The sequence below is a fragment of the Panthera onca genome, chromosome D2 (genome assembly GCF_046562875.1).
Source record: "Panthera onca isolate mPanOnc1 chromosome D2, mPanOnc1 haplotype 2, whole genome shotgun sequence".
Taxonomy (NCBI): Eukaryota; Metazoa; Chordata; class Mammalia; order Carnivora; family Felidae; genus Panthera; species Panthera onca.
In genome coordinates this window covers 66,812,880-66,838,885 of record NC_138349.1, presented here as the reverse complement: position 1 = coordinate 66,838,885, position 26,006 = coordinate 66,812,880, and the positions used below count along the sequence as shown (strand labels likewise).

Below are 26,006 nucleotides of genomic sequence, written 5' to 3'. Positions count from 1 at the left end.
TAGTTGCACCAAAATAATAAGATACCTAGGAGTAAACCTAACAAAAGAGATAAAAAACCTGTACTCTGAAAACTATAAAACACTGATGAAAGAAATTGAAGATGACACAAAAAAATGGAAAGACATTCCATGCTCATGGATTGGAAGAATAAATATTGTTGAGATGCCTATACTACCGAAAGCAATCCACACATTTAGTGCAATCCCTATCAAAGTATTAAAAAATATTTTTCACAGAACTGAAACAATCCTAAAATTTGTATGGAACCACAAAAGGCCCAGAATAGCCAAAGCAATCTTGAAAAAGAAAAGCAAAGCTGCAGGCATCACAATTCCAGACTTCAAGTTATACTACAAAGCTGTAGTAATCAAAGCAGTATGGTACTAGCACAAAAATAGATACGTAGATCAATGGAACAAAATAGAAAATCCAGAAATAAATCCATAGTTATATAATCAATTAATCTTTTACAAAGCAGGAAAGAATATCCAATGTGAAAAATACAGTCTCTTTAACAAATGTTGTTGAGAAAACTGGACAGCAACACACAAAGAAAGAAAGTGGACCATTTTCTTACACCATACACAAAAATAAATTCAAAATGGATTAAAGACCTAAATGTGAGACCTGAAATCATAAACATCTTTCAAGAAATCACAGATAGGAATTTCTGTGGCATTGACCATAGCAATTTTTTTCTAGACATTTCTTCTGAGGCGAGGAAAACAAAAGTAAAAATAAACTATTGGGACTACATCAAAATTAAAAGCTTCTGCACAGCAAAGGAACAACAAAACTAAAAGGCAACTACAGAATGGGAGAATATTATTTGCAAATGACCTATCTAATAGAGTCATTATCCAAAATATATAAAGAACATACAAAACTCAACACCCAAAAATCTCAAATAATTCAATTAAAAAATGGACAGAAGACACAAACTGACATTTCTATAAAGAAGACATCCAGTTGGCCAACAGGCCCAGGAAAAGATTCTCATCAGCATCTATCATCAGGGAAATGCAAGTTAAAACTGTAATGAAATATCACCTCACACTTGTCAGAGTGGCTAAAATCAACAATACAAGAAACAGCAGATGTGGCAAGGATGTGGAGAAATAAGAACCTTCTTGCACTGTTGGTGGGAATGAAAACTGGTGCAGGCACTGTGGAAAACATTATGGAGATTACTCAAAAAGCTAAAAATAGAACTACCTTACAATCTAGCAATGACTCTACAGGGTATTTACTCAAAGAATACAAAAACACTAATTCAACAGGATACATGGACCCCTATGTTTATTGCAGCACTATTTACAATAGCCAAGATATGGAAGCAAAGTGCCCCTCAATTGATGAATGTATAAAGAAGAGATACACACACACACACACACACACACACTGGAATATTTTTCAGCCATAAAAATGAATGAAATCTTGCCATCTGCAATGACATGGATGGAGCTGGAGAGTATAATGTTAAGTGAAGTGTCAGAGAAAGACAAATACCATATGATTTCACTCATAAGTGGTATTTAAAAACAAAACAATAAGCAAAGGGGGGAAAAGAGGGAGGGAGAGTGAGAGACAAACCAAGAATAGACTCTTAACTTTTGTTCTCTATAGAGAACAAACTGATGGTTACCAGAGGGGAGGGAATGGAGGGGATGGGTAAAATAGGTGATGGGGATTAAGGAGTGCACTTGTGATGAGCTCTGGGTGATGTATGGAAGTGTTGAATCACTCTATTGTACACCTGAAACTAATATAACACTGTATTTTAACTAACTGGAATTGAAATAAAAATTTAAAAAAATATTCTAACCATACTGATAGTTATAATAAATGTTAATTTATTAAGTGCCCCAATTACAAATTAGAGATAATCATAAAGGACTAACAGAAAAGGCCCAAATATTCGCTGTGTACAAGAATGAACTTTAAATATATGGACACAAATATGTTGAAAGTAAATGGATTGGCAAGGTGTACTGTACAGTGAGCTTAAGAAAGTTGGGGGTGGGGATATCTTATATTAATATCAGATAAAATAAGACTTCAAGACAAAACACAACCAGAGATAAAAAGGAACATTTCATAATGGTAAAAGTTTAATGCATAAGAAGTAACAATCATAAATATATGAAGCAAAAATTGACAGAATTAAAGGGACACCTAGCCAATTTCATTGTCCTAGTTAGAGACATCACCACCCTTTCCCCCAGCATTTCATAGAAGATCTAGGCAAAATTCAATAAAGACATAAATGACATGAATGATACTATCAACCACCTGGACTTAAATGATGTCCCTGAGAACTACAGAATACACACTATTTTCAAATGTACATGGTATGTTCACCAATAAAGGAAACAAATCATACAAAGTATACTTTCTGACCACAAAATAATTAAAGAAGAAATCAGTAAATGTAAGACATCTAAAATTTACTAGAGAGAGACCAGAAGAATATAAGACAAGCTATTACGAATGGACCAAAATGTTAAAATTTATGTCCAAATATTGTCACATGTGAAATTGACACGTGTGAATATTGTCACGTGTTTATGAATATAATATAAAATGAATTAATAAAAAATGCCCAAACTCCAAGTATGGGTGATGATCAAAGCCAACAAAAGATATCTAAGATTCCGAAATTAAATGTGGAGGGAAGAGAAACCAATGATTAAATAGATTAATTAGCACTTAGGGTAAAATGTATATTTCTAGAAAAGGTCAACAGGGTCCATTTCATTTAGAAGCTGTTGTAGAGTGTCTATACTGAGAAAAAGGAGCTTCACAAGTCTGGTTCCTATTCAGTTTGGGAGACACAGAGTACATCAATTCAACTCTGTATTTTAGTTTCCTGATTATTGTTATCAACCTTGGCTGTGGGCTCTTAGAAGGATGAATGATTTAACAATCTGAAACCATTTGGAGTTATTTGAGAAGATGGTTTTATGTCCTTAGAATAGAAGTACTCCTGGATGTTCAGTGGTTGCATTGTGTACTTTTCTTCTAGAGCCGAAGTTTGTGAGTACAATTCTTATCTGATCACATTCTCTTCTATCTGGTGGGTAGTGCATAAAGCTAACATTTTCTCTGAGAAGTCTAAAAAAAGGGACAAACCCTAGGGATTAGAGGCACAGACTTTAATCATCTTCTGGCTGACAGGCTGTGAGTGATACTTTCCAAACTGGGCAAGTAGGTGATGGTTAAATTCTCATGTCTAGAATGGGGTCCCTCCTCCCTGCTCAAGTGACCATGTTAGCCAGTTTTTGACCAAAGGTTACAGAGTACAGAATCCTGATCCAATAAACAGTTGCATTGTTGTGGTACACAGTGCTATGTATAAAAATAAAGCCAAGTTTTCACCTTATTCTTTCTTGGAAAACTAACTTAAAAATACATAAGAGTGGTTTGAAATGATTATGATTGCTTAATGTACAACCATATGTGGATGAAATATATTAATAAGATTCAAGCAAGGTAACTGTTGAATTTGTGTAAAAACCTGTAATCAGAACTATCTGACTAGATCAAAACTTTTTATTCTCTATTTTCATAATACCATGTTCCTTTCATTTGTTGTAATTTTATAGCTGTTTGTGTGATTATTTGAATAATGTTTTCCTCCTCTACTAGGCTTTAAGTTAAAAGGCTAGATAGCATGTTTGTTTTACTAACAATTATATTGCCAGAACTTAGCATAGTGACTGGCACAAAGTGTGCATTCAGTAAATATTTTTAATAGAAAGAAAAGAATGATGAGGTTGTATTCTTTCAGTCCTATCCATATTTCCTCATCCGTGTAATGCAGATAACAATACACCATTAGTGAGTGTTAAAAAGATTAAATTAGATAACATAAATTAATGTTCTTTATAAATAGTAAATTGCGGGGCGCCTGGGTGGCTCAGTCGGTTGAGCGTCTGACTTTGGCTCAGGTCATGATCTCATGGCTCTTGAGTTCGAGCCCCACATCGGGCTCTGTGCTGACAGCTCAGAGCCTGGAGTCTGCTTCGGCTTCTGTGTCTCCTTCTCTCGCTGTGCCCCTCCCTCATTCATGCTCTGTCTCTCTTTCTCTCAAGAATAAATAAAACATTTAAAAAATTAAAAAAAAATGTATAAATAGTAAATTGCTTTGCAAATAATATGCCATTGTATTATTTTTGTGATCCTTACTTCCCTTATTTCTCTCAATCTTGACAAAGAGTTTTTATTATTTCATTTCTTTCTCCACCCTCTCTCTTTTTCCTTTGCTGTCCTCCTCACTATATCCTTATCTTTTCCCTTTGAGTTCATTACCTCCCATTTAGGTCCTTCTTCCTGAAATGGATGATGATAATGGTGTTGATGATAACAACCACCACCACAGCTAAGAATATAGGATTGTGTAGTATTTTATCAGGATAATAGTGGGAATACTAGAGATGAAAGTACACATGATCATGGTTCCCAAAATATGTACAACTGTATTTATTTTTGTCCTTACAAGTCTTTCTCTATGCTATATTATTTAATACCCCATCCTTCCTCTTTGAAAAAAAAAATTGTAATAAGGCTGATGTTCCATCATTTTTGCACATCAAAAAGAAAAGGGTATTTTATAGCCATTCCTTTCTTCCTTTCAATTGTGTAAGACCTAAGTTTGAGACAGTTAGAGACCATCTTATTCACTCAAATCCAAACAACAGTAAGTCCTTGCAGAGTGTCTTTGGGTTCAACATTATGGTTCTTTTCTCAGTCTTCACATATCTTTAGCCAGCTGGATGGTGAAGAAAACACTTATTGGTCCAATATATAAGTTATGTCCATTGGCTTAGTGCCATTTTTGTGGGGTTTAGATCAAGACAAAACTCTTACAGAGGTGGTTGTTTTATCCTGCATACACCAGGTTGCTTTATCCTGCATAACAAATGGCTTGCAAATTAGTGACTTAAAGCAACAACCACCATATTTGTTCAAGAATTCAGAGAGCATTCAGATGAGCAGTTCTTCTTTATCATGTGGAATCATCCAGGATCATTCTCTCGGCTACATTCAGCTGATGGATCAGTTGGAAGCTGTGTTCAATTGTAGCACTAAAATAGTTGGGGCTTTAATGTCCAAGATGCCTTCTTTGACATATCTGGCCCTCAGTTGGGATAACTGGAACAGTTAGAGGTGGATGGACATCTCTCTCTCTTTCGATGATGTCCCCAGTAGGGTAGCTGGATATCTTTACATGGTAGTTCAGGGTTCTAAGGAGGAAGCAGGCACTCTTTTAAGGTCCAGCATTGGAAGTTATACAGCTTTGCTTCTACCAAATTCTATTTGCAAAAAACCAGTTACAGCGTCAGCCCAGAATCAAGCAGCAGAGACAGAGACTTCACTTCTTGATGGGTGAGTGGTAAGGCCTTCTTAGAAAAGACCATGTGGAAGGGGAGATACAGTTATTACTGTCTTTGGAAACAAAATCTCCCTATACCAGGGGACATTTCCTATTAGTTCATTTTCTTTGAATAACTTTATGATCAATATCTTCAAGAAGAAAAGAATTCTAGCCTAACATGTCAACCAATCAATAATCCTTAAATTGTTAACCTCTGTAATTCACAAGTACTTACTGTGACAGGGCATATAGACTTTCAATAAGTTTTCTTAATAAGGATTTAAACAAGATCTACAAATTGTATTAAGTTGCTAAGTCTTTAAAATATCTTTTAATCAGTAACAGGATTTTTTTAACCCTCTTTATTACTCGCCATTTATTTGTTAAAGAAACTGGTTCATTTATCTCACAGAATTTCTCCTATTCTGGACTTGGCTTATCGCTTCCTTGGGATGTTGTTTAGAATGTTCCTCTATCCTCTATATTTCCTGTAGAAGGGTAATGGATAGCTAAGTGAATTTAATTTTCTTGTACAAATACATCCATAGGTCATGCTGTATATTTTCAATCAAATCATGTCAGGAGACACATAGTGCCTGGTTGTCTTTTTTCTTGTGATTTAAAATTTATCAGTGGGTTCAGGTGCTGTCAGCCTAATCTTCCCAGGATAAAGTTTCCCATGAATTTTTCTCTTAATTGTTTTAGCAGTCAAAATGACTTATTTCATTAGGTTTGCAATCTGATCATTTCCTGATTCTGTCATTCTGCATTTATTACCTGAAATTCTTCTATTAAGAACTTTTGTTCATTGACTATTTGGTTACACAGTTTGTATAGCAAGTGAAAACTAAATGCTTGTTTTATTTCCTTCTATTTTCCAGTTTTTAGAATAATGGTTTGGTGCTTTACCAACCTTTAAAAGTGAACAATGACTTTTGTTTCATTTTGAACTCATGAATTTTAATATTCTTGCTTTAATCCATTGGAGTTATTATTATTATTACTATTATTATTTTAGTGTCTGACCCAATTCTTTTTTTTCTTTTTTTTTAAATTTTCTTTTTTCTTTTTTAAACTTACATCCAAATTAGTTAGAATATAGTGTAACAATGATTTCAGGAGTAGATTTCTTAGTGCCCCTTACCCATTTAGCCCTTCCCTCCTCCCACAATCCCTCCAGTAACCCTCAGTTTGTTCTCCATATTTATGAGTCTCTTCTGTTTTGTCCCCTTCCCTGTTTTTATATTATTTCTGTTTCCCTTCCCTTATGTTCATCTGTTTTGTCTCTTAAAGTCCTCATATGAGTGAAGTCATATGATTTTTGTCTTTGTCTGCGTGACTAATTTCACTTAGCATAATACCCCCCAGTTCCATTCATCTAGTTGCAAATGGCAAGATTTCATTCTTTTTGATTGCTGAGTAATACTACATTGTGTGTATATATATATATATGTACCACGTCTTCTTTACCCATTCACCCAGTTCTTTTTTTTTTCTTCTTTATATTTTTTTTCATGAAATTTATTGTCAAATTGGTTTCCATACAACACCCAGTGCTCATCCCAAAAGGTGCCCTCCTCAATACCCATCACCCACCCTCCTCTCCCTCCCACCCCCATCAACCCTCAGTTTGTTCTCAGTTTTTAAGAGTCTCTTATGCTTTGGCTCTCTCCCACTCTAACCTCTTTTTTTTTTTTTTCCTTCCCCTCCCCCATGGGTTTCTGTTATGTTTCTCAGGATCCACATAAGAGTGAAACCATATGGTATCTGTCTTTCTCTGTATGGCTTATTTCACTTAGCATCACACTCTCCAGTTCCATCCACGTTGCTACAAAAGGCCATATTTCATTTTTTCTCATTGCCACGTAGTATTCCATTGTGTATATAAACCACAATTTCTTTATCCATTCATCAGTTGATGGACATTTCGGCTCTTTCCATAATTTGGCTATTGTTGAGAGTGCTGCTATAAACATTGGGGTACAAGTGGCCCTATGCATCAGTACTCCTGTATCCCTTGGGTAAATTCCTAGCAGTGCTATTGCTGGGTCATAGGGTAGGTCTATTTTTAATTTTCTGAGGAACCTCCACACTGCTTTCCAGACCGGCTGCACCAGTTTGCATTCCCACCAACAGTGCAAGAGGGTTCCCGTTTCTCCACATCCTCTCCAGCATCTATAGTCTCCTGATTTGTTCATTCTGGCCACTCTGACTGGCGTGAGGTGATATCTGAGTGTGGTTTTGATTTGTATTTCCCTGATAAGGAGCGACGTTGAACATCTTTTCATGTGCCTGTTGGCCATCCGGATGTCTTCTTTAGAGAAGTGTCTATTCATGTTTTCTGCCAATTTCTTCACTGGGTTATTTGTTTTTCAGGTGTGGAGTTTGGTGAGCTCTTTATAGATTTTGGATACTAACCCTTTGTCCGATATGTCATTTGCAAATATCTTTTCCCATTCCGTTGATTGCCTTTTAGTTTTGTTGGTTGTTTCCTTTGCTGTGCAGAAGCTTTTTATCTTCATAAGGTCCCAGTAATTCACTTTTGCTTTTAATTCCCTTGCCTTTGGGGATGTGTCGAGTAAGAGATTGCTACGGCTGAGGTCAGAGAGGTCTTTTCCTGCTTTTTCCTCTAAGGTTTTGAGGGTTTCCTGTCTCACATTCAGATCCTTTATCCATTTTGAGTTTATTTTTGTGAATGGTGTGAGAAAGTGGTCTAGTTGCAACCTTCTGCATGTTGCTGTCCAGTTCTCCCAGCACCATTTGTTAAAGAGACTGTCTTTTTTCCATTGGATGTTCTTTCCTGCTTTGTCAAAGATGACTTGCCCATACGTTTGTGGGTCTAGTTCTGGGGTTTCTATTCTATTCCATTGGTCTATGTGTCTGTTTTTGTGCCAATACCATGCTGTCTTGATGATGACAGCTTTGTAGTAGAGGCAAAAGTCTGGGATTGTGATGCCTCCTGCTTTGGTCTTCTTCTTCAAAATTACTTTGGCTATTTGGGGCCTTTTGTGGTTCCATATGAATTTTAGGATTGCTTGTTCTAGTTTTGAGAAGAATGCTGGTGCAATTTTGATTGGGATTGCATTGAATGTGTAGATAGCTTTGGGTAGTATTGACATTTTGACAATATTTATTCTTCCAATCCATGAGCAGGGAATGTCTTTCCATTTATTTATATCTTCTTCAATTACCTTCATAAGCTTTCTATACTTTTCAGCATACAGATCTTTTACATCTTTGGTTAGATTTATTCCTAGGTATTTTATGCTTCTTGGTGCAATTGTGAATGGGATCAGTTTCTTTATTTGTCTTTCTGTTGCTTCATTGTTAGTGTATAAGAATGCAACTGATTTCTGTACATTGATTTTGTATCCTGCAACTTTGCTGAATTCATGTATCAGTTCTAGCAGACTTTTGGTGGAGTCTATCAGATTTTCCATGTAAATATCATGTCATCTGCAAAAAGCGAAAGCTTGACTTCATCTTTGCCAATTTTGATGCCTTTGATTTCCTTTTGTTGTCTGATTGCTGATGCTAGAACTTACAGCACTATGTTAAACAACAGTGGTGAGAGTGGGCATCCTTGTCGTGTTCCTGATCTCAGGGAAAAAGCTCTCAGTTTTTCCCCGTTGAGGATGATGTTAGCTGTGGGCTTTTCATAAATGGCTTTTATGATCTTTAAGTATGTTCTTTCTATCCTGACTTTCTCAAGGGTTTTTATTAAGAAAGGGTGCTGAATTTTGTCAAAGGCCTTTTCTGCATCGATTGACAGGATCATATGGTTCTTCTCTTTTCTTTTATTAATGTGATGTATCACGTTGATTGATTTGCGAATGTTGAACCAGCCCTGCATCCCAGGAATGAATCCCACTTGATCATGGTGAATAATTCTTTTTATATGCTGTTGAATTTGATTTGCTAGTATCTTATTGAGAATTTTTGCATCGATATTCATCAGGGATATTTGCCTGTAGTTCTCTTTTTTTACTGGGTCTCTGCCTGGTTTAGGAATCAAAGTAATACTGGCTTCATAGAATGAGTCTGGAAGTTTTCCTTCCCTTTCTATTTCTTGGAATAGCTTGAGAAGAATAGGTATTATCTCTGCTTTCAACGTCTGGTAGAACTCCCCTGGGAAGCCATCTGGTCCTGGACTCTTATTTGTTGGGAGATTTTTGATAACCGATTCAATTTCTTCGCTGGTTATGGGTCTGTTCAAGCTTTCTATTTCCTCCTGATTGAGTTTTGGAAGAGTGTGGGTGCTTAGGAATTTGTCCATTTCTTCCAGGTTGTCCAGTTTGTTGGCATATAATTTTTCATAATTATTCCCTGATAATTGCTTGTATCTCTGAGGGATTGGTTGTAATAATTCCATTTCATTGATGATTTTATCTATTTGGGTCCTCTCCCTTTTCTTTTTGAGAAGTCTGGCTAGAGGTTTGTCAATTTTGTTTATTTTTTCAAAAAACCAACTCTTGGTTTCGTTGATCTGCTCTACGGTTTTTTTAGATTCTATATTGTTTATTTCTGCTCTGATCTTTATGATTTCTCTTCTTCTGCTGGGTTTAGGCTGCCTTTGCTGTTCTGCTTCTATTTCCTTTAGGTGTGCTGTTAGATTTTGTATTTGGGATTTTTCTTGTTTCTTGAGATAGGCCTGGATTGCAATGTATTTTCCTCTCAGGACTGCCTTTGCTGCATTCCAAAGCATTTGGATTGTTGTATTTTCATTTTCGTTTGTTTCCATATATTTGTTAATTTCTTCTCTAATTGCCTGGTTGACCCACTCATTTGTTAGTAGGGTGTTCTTTAACCTCCATGCTTTTGGAGGTTTTCCAGACTTTTTCCTGTGGTTGATTTCAAGCTTCATAGCATTGTGGTCTGAAAGTATGCATGGTATAATTTCAATTCTTGTAAACTTATGAAGGGCTGTTTTGTGACCCAGTATATGATCTATCTTGGAGAATGTTCCATGTGCACTCGAGAAGAAAGTATATTCTGTTGCTTTGGGATGCAGAGTTCTAAATATATCTGTCAAGTCCATCTGATCCAATGTGTCATTCAGGGCCCTTGTTTCTTTATTGACTGTGTGTCTAGATGATCTATCCATTTCTGTAAGTGGGGTGTTAAAGTTCCCTGCAATTACCACATTCTTATCAATAAGGTTGCTTATGTTTATGAGTAATTGTTTTATATATTTGGGGGCTCCGGTATTCGGCGCGTAGATATTTATAATTGTTAGCTCTTTCTGATGGATAGACCCTGTAATTATTATATAATGCCCTTATTCATCTCTTGTTACAGCCTTTAATTGAAAGTCTAGTTTGTCTGATATAAGTATGGCTACTCCAGCTTTCTTTTGGCTTCCAGTAGCATGATAAATAGTTCTCCATCCCCTCACTCTCAATCTAAAGGTGTCCTCAGATCTAAAATGAGTCTCTTGTAGACAGCAAATAGATGGGTCTTGTTTTTTTATCCATTCTGATACCCTATGTCTTTTGGTTGGCGCATTTAATCCATTTACATTCAGTGTTATTATAGAAAGATACGGGTTTAGAGTCATTGTGATGTCTGTATGTTTTATGCTTGTAGTGATGTCTCTGGTACTTTGTCTCACAGGATCCCCCTTAGGATCTCTTGTAGGGCTGGTTTAGTGGTGACAAATTCCTTCAGTTTTTGTTTGTTTGGGAAGACCTTTATCTCTCCTTCTATTCTAAATGACAGACTTGCTGGATAAAGGATTCTCGGCTGCATATTTTTTCTGTTTAGCACACTGAAGATCTCGTGCCAGTGCTTTCTGGCCTGCCAAGTTTCAAAAGAGAGATCAGTCACGAGTCTTATAGGTCTCCCTTTATATGTGAGGGCACGTTTATCCCTTGCTGCTTTCAGAATTTTCTCTTTATCCTTGTATTTTGCCAGTTTCACTATGATATGTCATGCAGAAGATCGATTCAAGTTACGTCTGAAGGGAGTTCTCTGGGCCTCTTGGATTTCAATGCCTTTTTCCTTCTCCAGTTCAGGGAAGTTCTCAGCTATAATTTCTTCAAGTGCCCCTTCAGCCCCTTTCCCTCTCTCTTCCTCCTCTGGGATACCAATTATGCGTATATTATTTCTTTTTAGTGTATCACTTAGTTCTCTAATTTTCCCTCATACTCCTGGATTTTTTTATCTCTCTCTCAGCTTCCTCTTTTTCCATAACTTTATCTTCTAGTTCACCTATTCTCTCCTCTGCCTCTTCAATCTGAGCTGTCGTGGTTTCCATTTTGTTTTGCATTTCGTTTAAAGCGCTTTTCAGCTCCTCGTGACTGTTCCTTAGTCCCTTGATCTCTGTAGCAAGAGATTCTCTGCTGTCCTCTATACTGTTTTCAAGCCCAGAGATTAATTTTATGACTATTATTCTAAATTCAATTTCTGTTATATTATTTAAATCCTTTTTGATCAGCTCATTGGCTGTTGTTATTTCCTGGAGATTCTTCTGAGGGGAATTCTTCCATTTGGTCGTTTTGGATAGTCCCTGGAGTGGTGGAGACCTGCAGGGCACTTCCCCTGTGCTGTGGTGTATAACTGGAGTTGGTGGGCGGGGCTGCAGTCCGACCTGATGTCTGCCCCCAGCCCACCGCTGGGGCCACAGTCAGACTGGTGTGTGCCTTCTCTTCCCCTCTCCTAGGGGCGGGATTCACTGTGGGGTGGCGTGGCCCGTCTGGGCTACTTGCACACTGCCAGGCTTGTGGTGCTGGGGATCTGGCGTATTAGCTGGGGTGGGTAGGCAAGGTGCACGGGGGCAGAGGGGCGGGCTTAGCTGGCTTCTCTTTAGGTGATCCACTTCAGGAGGGGCCCTGTGGCAGCGGGAGGGAGTCAGATCCGCTGCCGGAGGTTTGGCTCCATAGAAGCACAGAGTTCGGTGTTTGCAAGCAAGTTCCCTGGCAGGAACCGGTCCCCTTTGGGATTTTGGCTGGGGGATGGGTGGGGGAGATGGCGCTGGCGAGCGCCTTTGTTCCCCGCCAAGCTGAGCTCTGTCGTCCGGGGGCTCAGCAACTCTCCCTCCCTTTGTCCTCCAGCCTTCCCGCTTTCCGAGCAGAGCTGTTAACTTATGACCTCCCAGACGCTAAGTCGCGCTTGCTGTCAGAACACAGTCCGTCAGGCCCCTCCGCTTTTGCCAGCCAGACTCGGGGGCTCTGCTTGGCCAGCGAGCCGCCCCTCCGCCCCGGCTCCCTCCGCCAGTCCGTGGAGCGTGCACCGCCTCGCCGCCCTTCCTACCCTCTTCCGTGGGCCTCTCGTCTGTGCTTGGCTCCGGAGACTCCGTTCTGCTAATCCTCTGGTGGTTTTCTGGGTTATTTAGGCAGGTGTAGGTGGAATCTAAGTGATCAGCAGGACGCGCGGTGATCCCAGCGTCTTCCTTCGCCGCCATCTTCCCTCAGGCTCTCATCCAGTTCTTTATTCAAGTTTCATTTTTTTCAGTTTTTATTTAAATTCCAGTTAGTTAACATACAGTGTGATATTAGTTTCAGGTATACAATTATAGTGATTCAACACTTCCATACAATACCTGGTGCTCATCACAAGTGCACTCCTTAATCCCCATTGCCTATTTAACCCATCCCCACACCCTTCTTCCCTCTGGTAACTATCAATTTGTTTATTATAGTTCAGAATATACTTCTTGGTTTTCATCTCTCTTTTTTTCTTTTTATATTTTTTTCTTTTGTCTTTAAGGATATATGCCCTAGGAATATACAATCAAATTACTAAATTTTATAAATACTTGAAAGATTTCTTCTCTGTATGACTAGGCTACAATTCAACATACAGGTAGTTTTATTCATTTCATTTTTATTTATTTATTTATTAATTTTTGGAGGATTTTCTTTGTTTTTCAGATCACTTTTACCTGGGTGAATTACATATACCTTGTTTATATGACTATCTTTATCAAACAACTTGAAATATCATTCACATAACATACATTTCACCCATTTAAAGTATATAATAAAATGCTTCTTAGTGTATTCATAGTGTTGTCCAACCATCACCACAATCTAAGTTGAGATCATTTTTGTTTACCCAAAAAGAAAGCCTGTACTCATTAGAGCCACTCCCCATTCCCTACCTCCTCCAGGCCCTCAAACCCTAGACAATCACTAGTCTACTGACCATTTCTATAGATTTGCCTATTCAGGACATTTCATATAAATAGATTCATACAATATGTGGTCTTTTATGACTCATTTCTTTCATTTAGCATAATGTTTTCAAGATTTATCCATCCATGTTGTAGTGTCTATCAGTACTCATTCCTTCTTATTGATGTATAATATTCTATTATGTGGATATTCCATTAAATGAATTCTATTTATCCATTCATCAGTTGATGGGGATATTTTACTTGTTTCTACTTTTTGGCTACTATGAACATTTGCGTAGTACAATTTTTTTGCATGGACATATGTTTTCATTTATCTTGGGTATACACCTAGGAGTGGAATATGTGTATATTTTAAAGGCACATATCTTTCTTATTAAAGAGTAGTGATGCTATCATTTGTCATATTATACCAGACCTAATAATACTAAAGAGTTGTATATACTACCTCATAATAGTTCAGAAAAAAAATCTTAGAGAAGTTGTTCCCTTTTTCTCTTTTTTAGTAGATGCCCAAAGGAAAGGATTTACCTCACAGAAGAACAGAGGAAAGAAAACACAAGTTTCAGTTATATCATCATGCTCCACAGTTTCCTGCTGGCATTTCATAACTACCTCCACTCAGGTTTTTTAAAAGTATTTTTTAATATTTATTTATTTTTGAGAGAAGAGAAAGAGACAGAATGCAAATGGGGGAGGAACAGAGAGAGAGGGAGAATCCAAAGCACGCTACAGGCTCTGAGCTGTCAGCACAGAGCTCTATGTGGGGCTTGAACCCACGAACTGTGAGTTCATGACTTGAGCCGAAGTCGGACACTTAACTGACTGAGCCACCCAGGTGCCCCTCACCTCGGGTTTTGATGTGATTTTATCTTTCTACTCCAAACTCAGAAATATCTTTCTAGATTTCATTTGTCTATGTCTTGTTTGACCCAAACTATCAAAGAGTACTTACTGCAATAAGTAGGGGAGATGGAAAATCATGCAGTGGAAAAGGCATTTGGTTATAAGCCAGAGATCTGGGTTCAAATCGCAGTTCTCCAACTCAGTAACAGGGTGACCCAGAGCAAATGACTTGGTTTTTCTGTTCCCAGATTCCTTTTCTATAAAAAAGAAGAAAATAAACAACAAAGACCTTGTAAATCTTGTGAGAATTGAATTTAAATGTCATAAAGTACATAGCAGAATGCCTTGCATGTTCTATGTACCTGACACATACTGGTCATAATTATTTTTTTTATTGCGTGATTTCAGTTTAAGAGTAAACAATATTAAGATTTACTGAAAAGAATTTAGCACTGAATTCTTATTCTCTAGGCTACATAATTTATTACCACTAACTCAACAGAGGTTTAGAACTGGCACGATAATGGGTTGTGCACTTGGTTGCCTTAACAAATTGAGAGAAAGTTGAAAATGTTCTACTTTCAGCAATTTGTTTTTCTTTCTTTCTTTTATTTACCAAAATAAAAATCTTGAAACACTCAAGGAGACAAATGAGAAGAAGGTATCCTTGAAAGTGACTGCAGATAAGACTGGACACAGAGTTTCCTCATTAGTTAAAATGTAAATACCCTCATTTAGCTTCTTCCATTGAGACTTCAATCTCTTCTAGTAATAGTATCTCCTATGCCTGTTACCTTTAGGAGAAATAAAATTAATTTCTCCAGGTTGAGTTCCTATTAATATCATCATAATAGGTCCCAGTGTTCAATCATTGACTCTAAGTCAGTTGGTCATGACCCAGCCCCATTTGTTTCAAATTATAATTATGTTTGCCAAGTTAAGTTTAATCATAAATCTTCCCAAATGTCCAAAGGTCTACATTATGCTCACAAATTCATTAAGAATTGGAATGCAAATTTAAGCTTAGAATAATTTTAGATTATATTTTCATTTTCCATTTGACATCATGTACTATAGAGCTGGCAATAAGCCAAAACATATTTCATAAATCTGACAAAATCATTCTTTTCCCTAATTGCTCTCTAGTTGACATTTCCTTGTTTGCTAATGGAAAATAGCAAAGTTTTCTGAAATAAAAATTACTCCATAGCAAAAAACTTTTCTGAGATCTTATCATCAGTATTGTTTTTATAATTTCAAGTGTAAATAAATTTATAATGCCCTTAATTGGGGTCCACTGAAAGAATCATTTTTTTATCTCCTACAAATAAAATTTCTGATGTAAAAAGTAACATTTGGCAAGATCAAAATGCATAATTTTTGAGATATAAGCAGCATACAATAAATGTGCATACTTGAATATAATTTCATACAGTTTGACATAGGTATGTATATATACCATGAAACTATCAAAACAATAAAAATAATAATAATTTCCAATAATTTCCTCATGCTCCTTTGAAATCCCTCCCTTCCAGTCCTTTCCCCACTTTCCCACTGCCCCATCCCTTGGCCACCACTAAATGCTTTCTGTTATTATAAATTTGTTTATAATATAAGTATGTTATATAAATAAATCAGTAGGTACTCTTTTTGCCTGTTTCCTTTCATTCAGAAAATTAATTTGAGATTCACCCCCATTGTGATATATCACAGTTTCTATCTCTTCACCTGTTCATGAATATTTGGGTTATTTTCAGTTTGGGCTATTACAAAAAATGCTGCTCTGAACATTTGTCACAAATCTTTATATGGTCAAATACCTTTGTTCCTCTTTGGTAAATAGGAGGAGTAGAGTGTCCAAATCATATGTTACATGCATGGTTAACTTTTTAAGAAAGTGCCCTGCCCCACTATTTTTCAAAATTGTATCATTTCACATTCCCATCAACAGTGTATCGGAGTTCCAGGGCATCCACATACTTGTAACACTTAGTACAATCAGTCTTTTTTTTAATTTTAGCCATTGTCACAGGGGTGTAGTGGTAACTCTCTGTGGTTTGAATTTGCATTTCCCTAGCAATTCATGATGTTGAGCATCTTTTTCAGTGCTTATTTCACATCTGTGTGTCTTTTTTTCCTTGTTGGTTTTCTTACTATTGAGTTTTGAGAATTATTTATATATTCTGGATAGGATATAAGTCTTTTATCAGGCATATGCATTTAAAATGCTTGTCCCCAGTATGTGGCTTTCTTTTCATTTGCCAAAAGTGCCTTTGAAATTTTGAAGTTTACATTTTGATGAAACTCCATTTTTACAGATTGTCCTTTTGTTGTCCTTTTGAAGAAATGTTTGCCTTACATGAGATCACAAAGATTTTCTCTAATACCGTATTCCAGAAGTATTATATTTTCAGGTTTTACATTTAAATTGATAATCCATTCTGATTTAAATTTTGTATATAATGAAAAGTATAGATTGAAGTTCCCTTGTTGGGCAGGGTAGATATAAACTTCTAATTTTTCCTGTACCATTTGTTAAAAAACTATCTTTTCTCTACTGAATTACTTTTGAACCATTAGCTAAAATGAGTTCCCCCAATATATGCGGATAAACTTCTGTCAGAAAGTGAAATGTTGCTTCCCAGCCAATCTTTTAGCTCATAAAGTTTTTCCCATTTCTTCCTCTTTTCCCTAAGTAAATACAAGTTATTTCTATTCTATCCCTAGTCATGATACAATGATAGATATTCTTCCTGGTTGAGAGTGAGAAGAAGCATCAATCTATTTATTGTGGCCTTGAATTCCATTCCCTTTTAGTATAGTTTGTTGTTTTATTTTATTATTTGTCTTTATACATGTAACAGTTTGGTGAATGTTGCCACTATATATATATATATATATATATATATATATATAATTTATTATAATTTATTATAATTTATTATATATAATAATATATAATATATAATATAAATTATATATATATAAATTATATATTATATATATTATATATGTATTATATATATAATTTATTTAAATAATATATATTATATTTATTTATTTATATGATTATAACTGAGACACTGAGTCTGCTATTCAGTGTCAGCAAGACACAAACTGAGGCATCAAAAGCCCTCTTGTGCATGGGTGGCATTACTTCAGAAAAATAAGGCTGATATGTCAGGAGGGCACACATTTCACAAGCCTTTTTACACGTCATTCCTCCCTTATTAGGACAATATCAAAACATGCATAGAATTGAAAGTCTGTAGACAGAGAACTAGGAAGGAAGGTGCAAAAGAGAAAAACAAAGGCAATAAAAAGGGGGCAAGAGTAGGATGTGCCTATTCCTAGAGGATGTGCTCCTATAGTTTCTATTCCTGCAGAATCAGCAATCCCCGATAATGTATGTATATATTCAACCTTTTTTACAAGACAAGGACAAAATCATGGCGCTCCTGTAAAACACCACTCAGAATACTCATGTTCATGGGGTGCCTGGGTGGCTCAGTCGGTTGAGCATCCGACTTCTGCTCAGGTCATGATCTCACAGTTTGTGGGTTCAAGCCCCACATCAGGCTCTGTGCTGACTGCTTGCTCAGAGCCTGGAGCCTGCTTCAGATTCTGTCTCCTTCTTTCTCTGCCCCTCCTCCGCTCACGCTTTGTCTCACCCTGTTTCTCAAAAATAAATTAAAAAAAAAAAAAGTAAAAAAAAAAAAAAAAAAAGAATACTTATGTTCATACACACAAACACACCAGACTGAGTTTCTGAAACACTTAGCTTTAACTTACCAGAAACCTGTTGAGTCATCTAAAATAAAATTTTAATAATGGCACTGAATTGGCAACTAACTCTGGTTTTTCAGGGTGTTTGTCATACTCCTATAACTAACTCATAATTTAAAAATATTTTTCTCCCTACATTTGAATGCCTACTTGATGAGTGATAAAGAAATAGAAAACCTAACAGGTGAAACAAATTAAATAATTTCTTTAATTCTGATTAAGTCTGCTAAATGCCTGGTGGAAGAGGAGACTTCATATAAATAATACAAATAATCCTTCCCTAGGTCATCTGCATGAGTCATATTGGCTGTACTTATAAATCAGCCCCAAGTAACTGATTGTCATTTTTCTTGTCTGTTGTTTTCATTACCCAAGGTATTTTTGCTCTTTAGCACAAAATGTTGAGAGTTGGTGTCAGAATAATAACACTTGCATTATCATTAAAAAGCAATAATTATAATGAATTGGCCTACTATTCTTAAGTTTTGGTCAGGTGATAGATGATTGGGATAATAATATATGAGATTTGTGTTTGGTAAAATTTGGTGAGCAAATGTCCATAATTTTCCTGCTAAGGAAAACATGTAAATAAGAAGAGCATAAAAACAGATTATAGTTGCAGCCAAAGGGTTTCCTGATAGACTAGAACAAAAGTAAACAGTATATTTCCATTGTCATTAGTATTTCATAAAATACCACTAAATTGTCCTTGGCTTTATACAGTTTTTTTGTGTGTTTTTAAACTTTGGTTACATCAAAAACTCAAATCAATTTATTCTTACCCATAATTACATCTGAGTCACTAGATAATAGAGAAATATTTAAAAAATAGGGACAACTCTATTGGGATCCTTTATATTTAATTATACAACAACTATTAAATAAAAATTCATAGGTCTTTAATCATATTTTAAAATATTAGCACTATACACTTTAGGACAAGTCAACTGTGCCCTTTTACGTTTTGATCCCAAGTAGGTCATCCCAAGGGCTTTGTCTGCATATGGCCAAACAGCCACCTGCTTGCACAAGACTTCATTTAGCTGGCTCCCTTAATGATCCAAGTAGGTCACTGCACAATTGATTCGTATGCAGCACATTCAGATAAATTGAATAAATTTTCCAGTTCCATTATGTTTGTCCATTTTCCAACTATAACAGCTCATGTATGTGTGCATAATTAAAAATTGAGTAATAGTAGTTTGGGACACACCCCAAACTTCAGTTTTTCTATGGATTAATATATGAGCTACCTTATATATTATTAACTAAATAATGTCTTGACTAAAAGAATGTAAAAAATGACAGACCTACCTCTCTGCTGTTTTGGGAGAGAAAACCCTTATCTTTGTACACAAAGAAGAAATAGCCACAAATACTCACAGAATGCCTATAATTTACCAGGTAATGTTCTTCACACTTATTATATTCATTACATTCATTTTTGCACAACTACATGAAATGGATCCAATTATTATCCTCATTTTATAGAGGTGGAAATTAACACCTAGAGAGGTTAGGTAACTTGCTCAAAGTCTCATAATTGTAATTGGCAGATCTGGATTTTGGATCCTAACAGTTTGACTGTACAGCTTGTACCCTTAGCCATTAGCCAATACTGTCTTTTCCTTTTACCTCCTTCTTATACTTGCCCTCTTGCTAAGTTTAAGCTTCACTCTTGTTTCCAGAGAGACATTTAACTACTGCTGTCCCCTTACCAGTGTGCCCTCTTGCATATAGGTTGGGGTAGGGATGGGTCAGAATATAATTGAGGTGAGAAGAAATAGGCTTAGTGATTAAAAATGATTTTTATGAATATAAAGAGATAATTAAAAAGTAAAATTTCAAAGAGTAGGAATAGCAAAAGTTTAGGAAAGTCAGAAATGGAAGTTGGTGATTAGTTTCTCCAAATAAGAGGAAACTGTCTCTCTGGATTTGAAAGAAAATAAAATGAGCAATTTAATGATCTATCTAAATCTCTGAGATAGCACAGAAGCCTTCATTAAGCAAATCTCTAAAAACACCAACTACTGGCAAATCATGTTCTAAATGTATTTCTGAAATTCCAAAAATGGCAGTTCAAGTAGTATCAGGGTGTAGGATTCACGGTGAGCAAGAACTACATAGTCTGTTAGCTTTGCAGTGGTGTGCTGATAAAGATTTAACAGCCAGCTGGGAGGGAGCAGGGGATCCCTGATTTGTAGCACGATTTACTGATTTGTGTGGAATAAATGCTCCCACCATTACCAACTTCAAACTACCAACTTGACATCACTGAATACAGAGTTTAAACAGATCTGCAACAGCACACTATTTTATGGTGTTTCTTCCACACAGATAAAATTGATGTCAATAACCTCAACAACATAAATAATAGTAAAATGTAGTAAAGTAGTTGTTTTGAGTATTTATAACCTTTGTTTATAATTTATTTGTATGTTTATATAACTTAATTTTTAATAATAACCAGGTTGCAAAATTCCTGAAAATTTAATAAACAGCTCTTCTGAGCTGATAGCACTCTACTACCATCAAAAAAAAAAAATGTTTAGATGACTTTATAGGCCATAATGTCAAAAAATCAAAGTCAGCTAAGTTTCTTGAGCCTGATATTAAGTATCTGATTACAAGAAGGACATATCTCCAAGATGTCTTACTCTGGAGTCCAAAAGCAAGTTCTATATTCTAATCAGTCACTAAGAAGGCAAAAATATTTATTAAGAATGTTCTTCTGGCAAGAACATACAACACGTAGCAGAAAACTATTTTCCAGAATTGCTTTAACTGAAACAACTCAGTGTTTAAAAATTTATAATCGCTAGAAAAGGAATATAGATTCACTGTCACAGTTAACTAGCTGATAACACACCACTGATTCTAAAAGAGATAAAATGTGACCATAGTACTGAAAAACTTGAATACTAGAGTTAGACAGCCTGGCTTTGAATCCTGGCTTTTGTATTTATCATCTGTGGACTTGAGCAAATATCTGCTTTGTGACTGTTCTATCATTTGTAAAATGAGAATCAGAATAATATCTACTTCAAAGTAGTGTTGTCAGGATTAAATAAGTTGATACATGTTAGTTCTGAGAACAATACCTGGCACAGAGTAAGTGCTCATTTAGTGACTGAGTATTGTTAAGGATAGGCAGTATGTCCTTTTAGTATTTTTTCTATTTCTTTTTTCCCCTAAATAATATAATCCTTTCGTTCATTTATTTTCTTATAGCAGCAATAACAACTACCATTTATTGAGCACCTGTTTTTGCTAAGCCTTTTTTATGTTGTGTGTGCATGTGGACATATGTGTGTGTGCATGAGTGTATTTGTGTGCAGTTGCTCATAATTTACAATCAAACTTAAGAAAGACGCATATTACCCTTTATATATAGGTAAGAAAAAAATGAGGTTTGGTGAGGTATCATGACTTTCACAGCTGACACAGCTAGTAAGTGGTAGAGAAAACATTTAAAGGATGCCAGTCATGTCAGATGAGGGTGCATTCTAATGAACTCAACTTGATTTTATCTGTAAAGACTAGGTCACATTCTGAAGTACTAGGGGTTAGTACTTAAAACATATGAATTGGGGGGAGCACAATTCAACCCATAACAGTGCTTACTCCTATACTTATTTTCTCATAATGACAAATTTCTGGGTTTTTTAAAATCTATCTATGCTTTTTCTGAGCTTTCATTTTAAAATGTATAGATTTGCAAAAAACAAAAGTGAAATTTTTAATCATTTACTTACATCTGGCATTTTCCAAATGAAATTTGCAGTTATTTACAAAATATGTGCAACAAAAAAGACAAACTCAATAAATAAAATAATAAATGTGAAGATAAAATAAGTAAAGAAATATAAATCTAAAATTTCTTTTTAATTTTTAGGCTTATCTATTTTTTGGGGAGAAGAGAAAAGGAGCAGGGGAGGGGTAGAGAGAGGGAGAGAGAGAATCCCAAGCAGGCTCCACACTGTCAGCACAGGCTTGAACTCACGAATGGTGAGAAAGGGACCTGAGCCAAGATCAAGAGCCAGACATTTAACCTACTGAGCCACCCAGGTGCCCCAAATTACTTTTTGTTTTATATGCCATATATCCTGCACAATAAGTAGAGGTGAAGTACAATTATGAATTACAATTATTTAATATTTTACAGCACTTTCACAATTTTAAAATAATATGTTTTTTTGTAGAATTTTGAAAAATACAAAAACCTATGTTTAATCCAACCACTATGAACATTTTGCTATGTATCATCCCAAGATATATTATATCCATAAATAAACAGTTATTTGAAATTTAGAAGTTAATGGTATATGTAATTTTATAGTCTATCTTTTTTATTTAAAAATATTGTGAGCATCACCGTATAGTTTATTAGTAGTATAATTTATTTAACCAATGTGATTTAAATTTTATTATAAATGAGTGGCAAAGGCATTGTAATTTTTAAAAGGAGTTTGACTAAACACTGTAAAATCAAGAATTAGATGTTAAAATTCACTTTTTAAAAAAGTTTATTAATTTATTATTTCAGAGAGAGAGAGAGAGAGAGGGAGAGAGAAAGCACACAAGCAGGGGAGGGGCAGGGAGAAAGAAAAGGAGACACAAAATCTGAAGCAGACTCCAGGCTCTGAGCTGTCATCACAGACCCCAATGTGGGGCTCGAACCCATGAACCATGAGCTCATGACCTGAGCTGAAGTCGGATGCTTAACTGACTGAGCCACCCAGGCACTCTTAGATGTTAAAATTCACTTTTATCCACACGTCAAAGGCAGAACTAGATATAATTTAGCAAGACTCCATTGAAAAATGCAAATTATCAAATACAGAGTTTCAGTAGAATCTTAGCAAATGGGCACCAATAATACTTGAACGAACTTCACTCCATTTAGTTCATTGACAGCTTTGAGGACATACATTGAGCAAAGTTACCTAGGCATATATCTTCAGTAACTTCTTTTTGATTTTGCAGTTTCATTCTTCTATTAGAATTATTCTTATGGACAAGACCCCAGCTATATTACTGTCAAAAAGAATAAAAGGTCTCAGATTTTACCTTGTTTATGGACTAATAAGGTAATCTTTTTAATGGAAGCTACTGTTTCATGGATGCTGGCAGAAGATACAAGATTCCTGGGTCAGAGACACAGGACTTCATTACTCATCACAAAGCAGTGGCAGGCTTCTTGTAGATTTGCTTTGGCTTCCCCTGCCCTTCTAAGTCCCACAAAGAAAATGCAAGTGAGACTAAGTGGATACCATCATAAGCAGTGGTCTGCACTTGAAGAGAGGAACACTAAGCTCAAAGAATTTACTACTTTTGTAGTAGGCAAAAGTAAACCTGCTCTTTGGGGAAAGACCACCTCGTCTCTCAAGGTTACCTGCTAAAATGCAAAACTGAGGAATGGCCTGGGGAAAATGCATCAGGGTCTCACATTCTTGGCATATCAAACCAGGAAGTACAGGAAACCTCATGGCCCATGATAGATTGCCCTCCCAACAATTTTTATTTTCCAGTCATAAACCTTACGTCACCAAATCTTGGTATTTATGAGACTGTTTTCTGCTCCTTAGTTTAAATTTTAGGTTTACTTCTCTATAGGCCTTTAAAAAAGAGACATTGTTTCTAAAGTCTTCTGTAGCCATCTATCTATCTATTATCTATCTAGATCTAGATAGTCTTTAAATAACTAATGAGCACCTATTATGTCAGGAAGTGTGTTATAGGTTAAACTAATATTGTTCCTGATTCTCATTTCTGCTTCTTTCTCTCAAGAATTAGTAGACATACAGGGGCACCTGCATAGCTCAGTGGGTTGGGCATCTGACTTTGGCTCAGGTCATGATCTCATGATTTGTGAATTTGAGCTCTGCATTGGGCTCTCTGCTGTCAGCACACAGCATGCTTCAGATTCTCTGTCTCCCTCTCCCACCCAATCTCTATCTTAAAATAAATAAACTAATTAAAAAAATAAATATATGGGCACCTAGGTGGTTCAGTTGGTTAAGCATCTGACTCTTGATTTCGACTCGGGCCATAATCTCACAGTTTGTGGGATGAAGCCCCATTTCAGGCTCTGCACTGACAGAGCAAAGCCTGCTTGGGACTGTCTCTTTTTCTTTCCCTCTCTCTGTCTCTCTCTTTCTCTTAAAATAAATTAATAAACATTAAAAAAAGAATTAGTAGACATACAATATCATTGTTTTTCTTATGTTTCCAAAATATCTTATTTTTTAGTTTTATTCTTCATATATTTTCTTCCTCAAATTTGATCTTTTTTAATCAGATTAAATCTTTTTCATTCATGTGTTGCTAGCCTTTCACTGCATACTATTCCATGCTTTATTGGGAATCCATCCTTGTAGCATAACAAAGCATCATAAATAAAATAAAACTATTTTCCAATAGCATCTGCATAAGCAATTTTAACTTTTGCATTCTGCTTTTTGTGTCATGGTTACAACCTTCAACTTGAAATCTATATTCTTCTGTGTTCTCCTTAGTCTTCCATTTTCTCTCTCCCAACTTGCAAGTCACCAAAACTATGTTCTAGGTTTCTTCTGGCTCCCTCAATCCTCCTATGTAAATCTGTACCTACAGAGAACAGTTGATAGGTTTTATGCATTTTGGCAGGCTTGCTGATGCATCTTAGATGCTTACTCCAGAAAGGGAGCACACATTCCAAATGACGATTCAATTTCAGCCTGTATATGTCTACCACACTCCTTCTCATTAAGGAGTTACAAACTACCCTATTTTTTTCTTCCTTCAAGGAGTGGTAACATGATTCCAAACATGGCCCTCCTCTTCTTGGTCTGTGAAGCAAGGAATGTCAAGTAATCTTAAGAATATACAAATTCACAATTAACTACACTGAATTTCTGAGTTTTCTACTCTGTGGCAGGTTCTACACAATATTAACCTCTTGCCATTAGTTTTGATTTCCTTTTATCTCCTTGAATCTCTTTTCTTTCTGACTTGCATTATGATTATTTTTTTCATATTATTTAAGAAGGCTGATACATAAGCCAGTGTTGACAGGCATTCCTTGTTTTCCTATTTCTTTCTTACAGGAAAGCTAGCTTGCATGAATATGCTATATAAGAAAGCAAACACATCCTATCTCTTCCAGCAATCTAAACAGATCCACTAAATTTATGCTTATGGATCCCAATTTGAAATTTTCTCCTTCAAAGCTATTAGAGTAATGATATGATGGAACTGTTTTCTATAAATCAAAGGAACTCATACAAACATTAACTTCATCTTGCGTGACCACTTTACTCCCCTCCCAGATAATTTCTGCTAAAATTTAAAAAATAACTAATTATTACAACTGCTTTTACCAGAATATCAAACTCATTTTTCCTTAGTAAACAAATAGTTATGGTACATGATATTTTCCATATAATGAATACTTATTGTGTTCCACGTGCTTTATTTCATGTATTAAATCCTAGTATAGATAGCTGTTATAGTGTGTGTTATAAGTAAAAACTATAAAATTCTAAGGGCTTTCAAATACCAAAATGGTGAAGCTAAGAACCAACCCCAGGCAATCAGATTCTAGATCCATGCTTTTAATCATTCATGCACACACACACACTCACTCACACACACACACACACACACACACACACACACACACACACACACACTTAATTTTTATAACAACCCTGTGAGGCTAGTTATCCATAATTTAAAATTGAGGAGACTTAGGCAGAGAGAGGTTGAACAAATTTATGAGGGCCATCTCCCTATATGTAGTAGATCTCAGATTCCAACTTAAGTTTCACTGATCTCTTTCACAAAACACACTGTCTCTTGTATAAATGTCCCTTATC

The 26,006-nt window shown here is 35.8% G+C and overlaps 1 protein-coding gene across 1 annotated transcript in view; it reads right to left on the bottom strand.

Annotated features, from left to right (window-relative positions):
- Positions 1–4,136: 4,136 nt before the first annotated feature.
- Positions 4,137–26,006, bottom strand: part of LOC145712508 (uncharacterized) — a 45,459-nt gene continuing 23,589 nt past the window's right edge. The window contains exons 2-3 of the mRNA XM_081790542.1: positions 14,468–14,615; positions 4,137–5,247 (exon numbers count right to left, since the gene is read on the bottom strand). Coding sequence (XP_081646668.1) covers positions 5,106–5,247; positions 14,468–14,615 — 290 coding nt within the window. The 3' untranslated portion in view covers positions 4,137–5,105. The remainder of the gene's footprint in view (positions 5,248–14,467; positions 14,616–26,006) is intronic.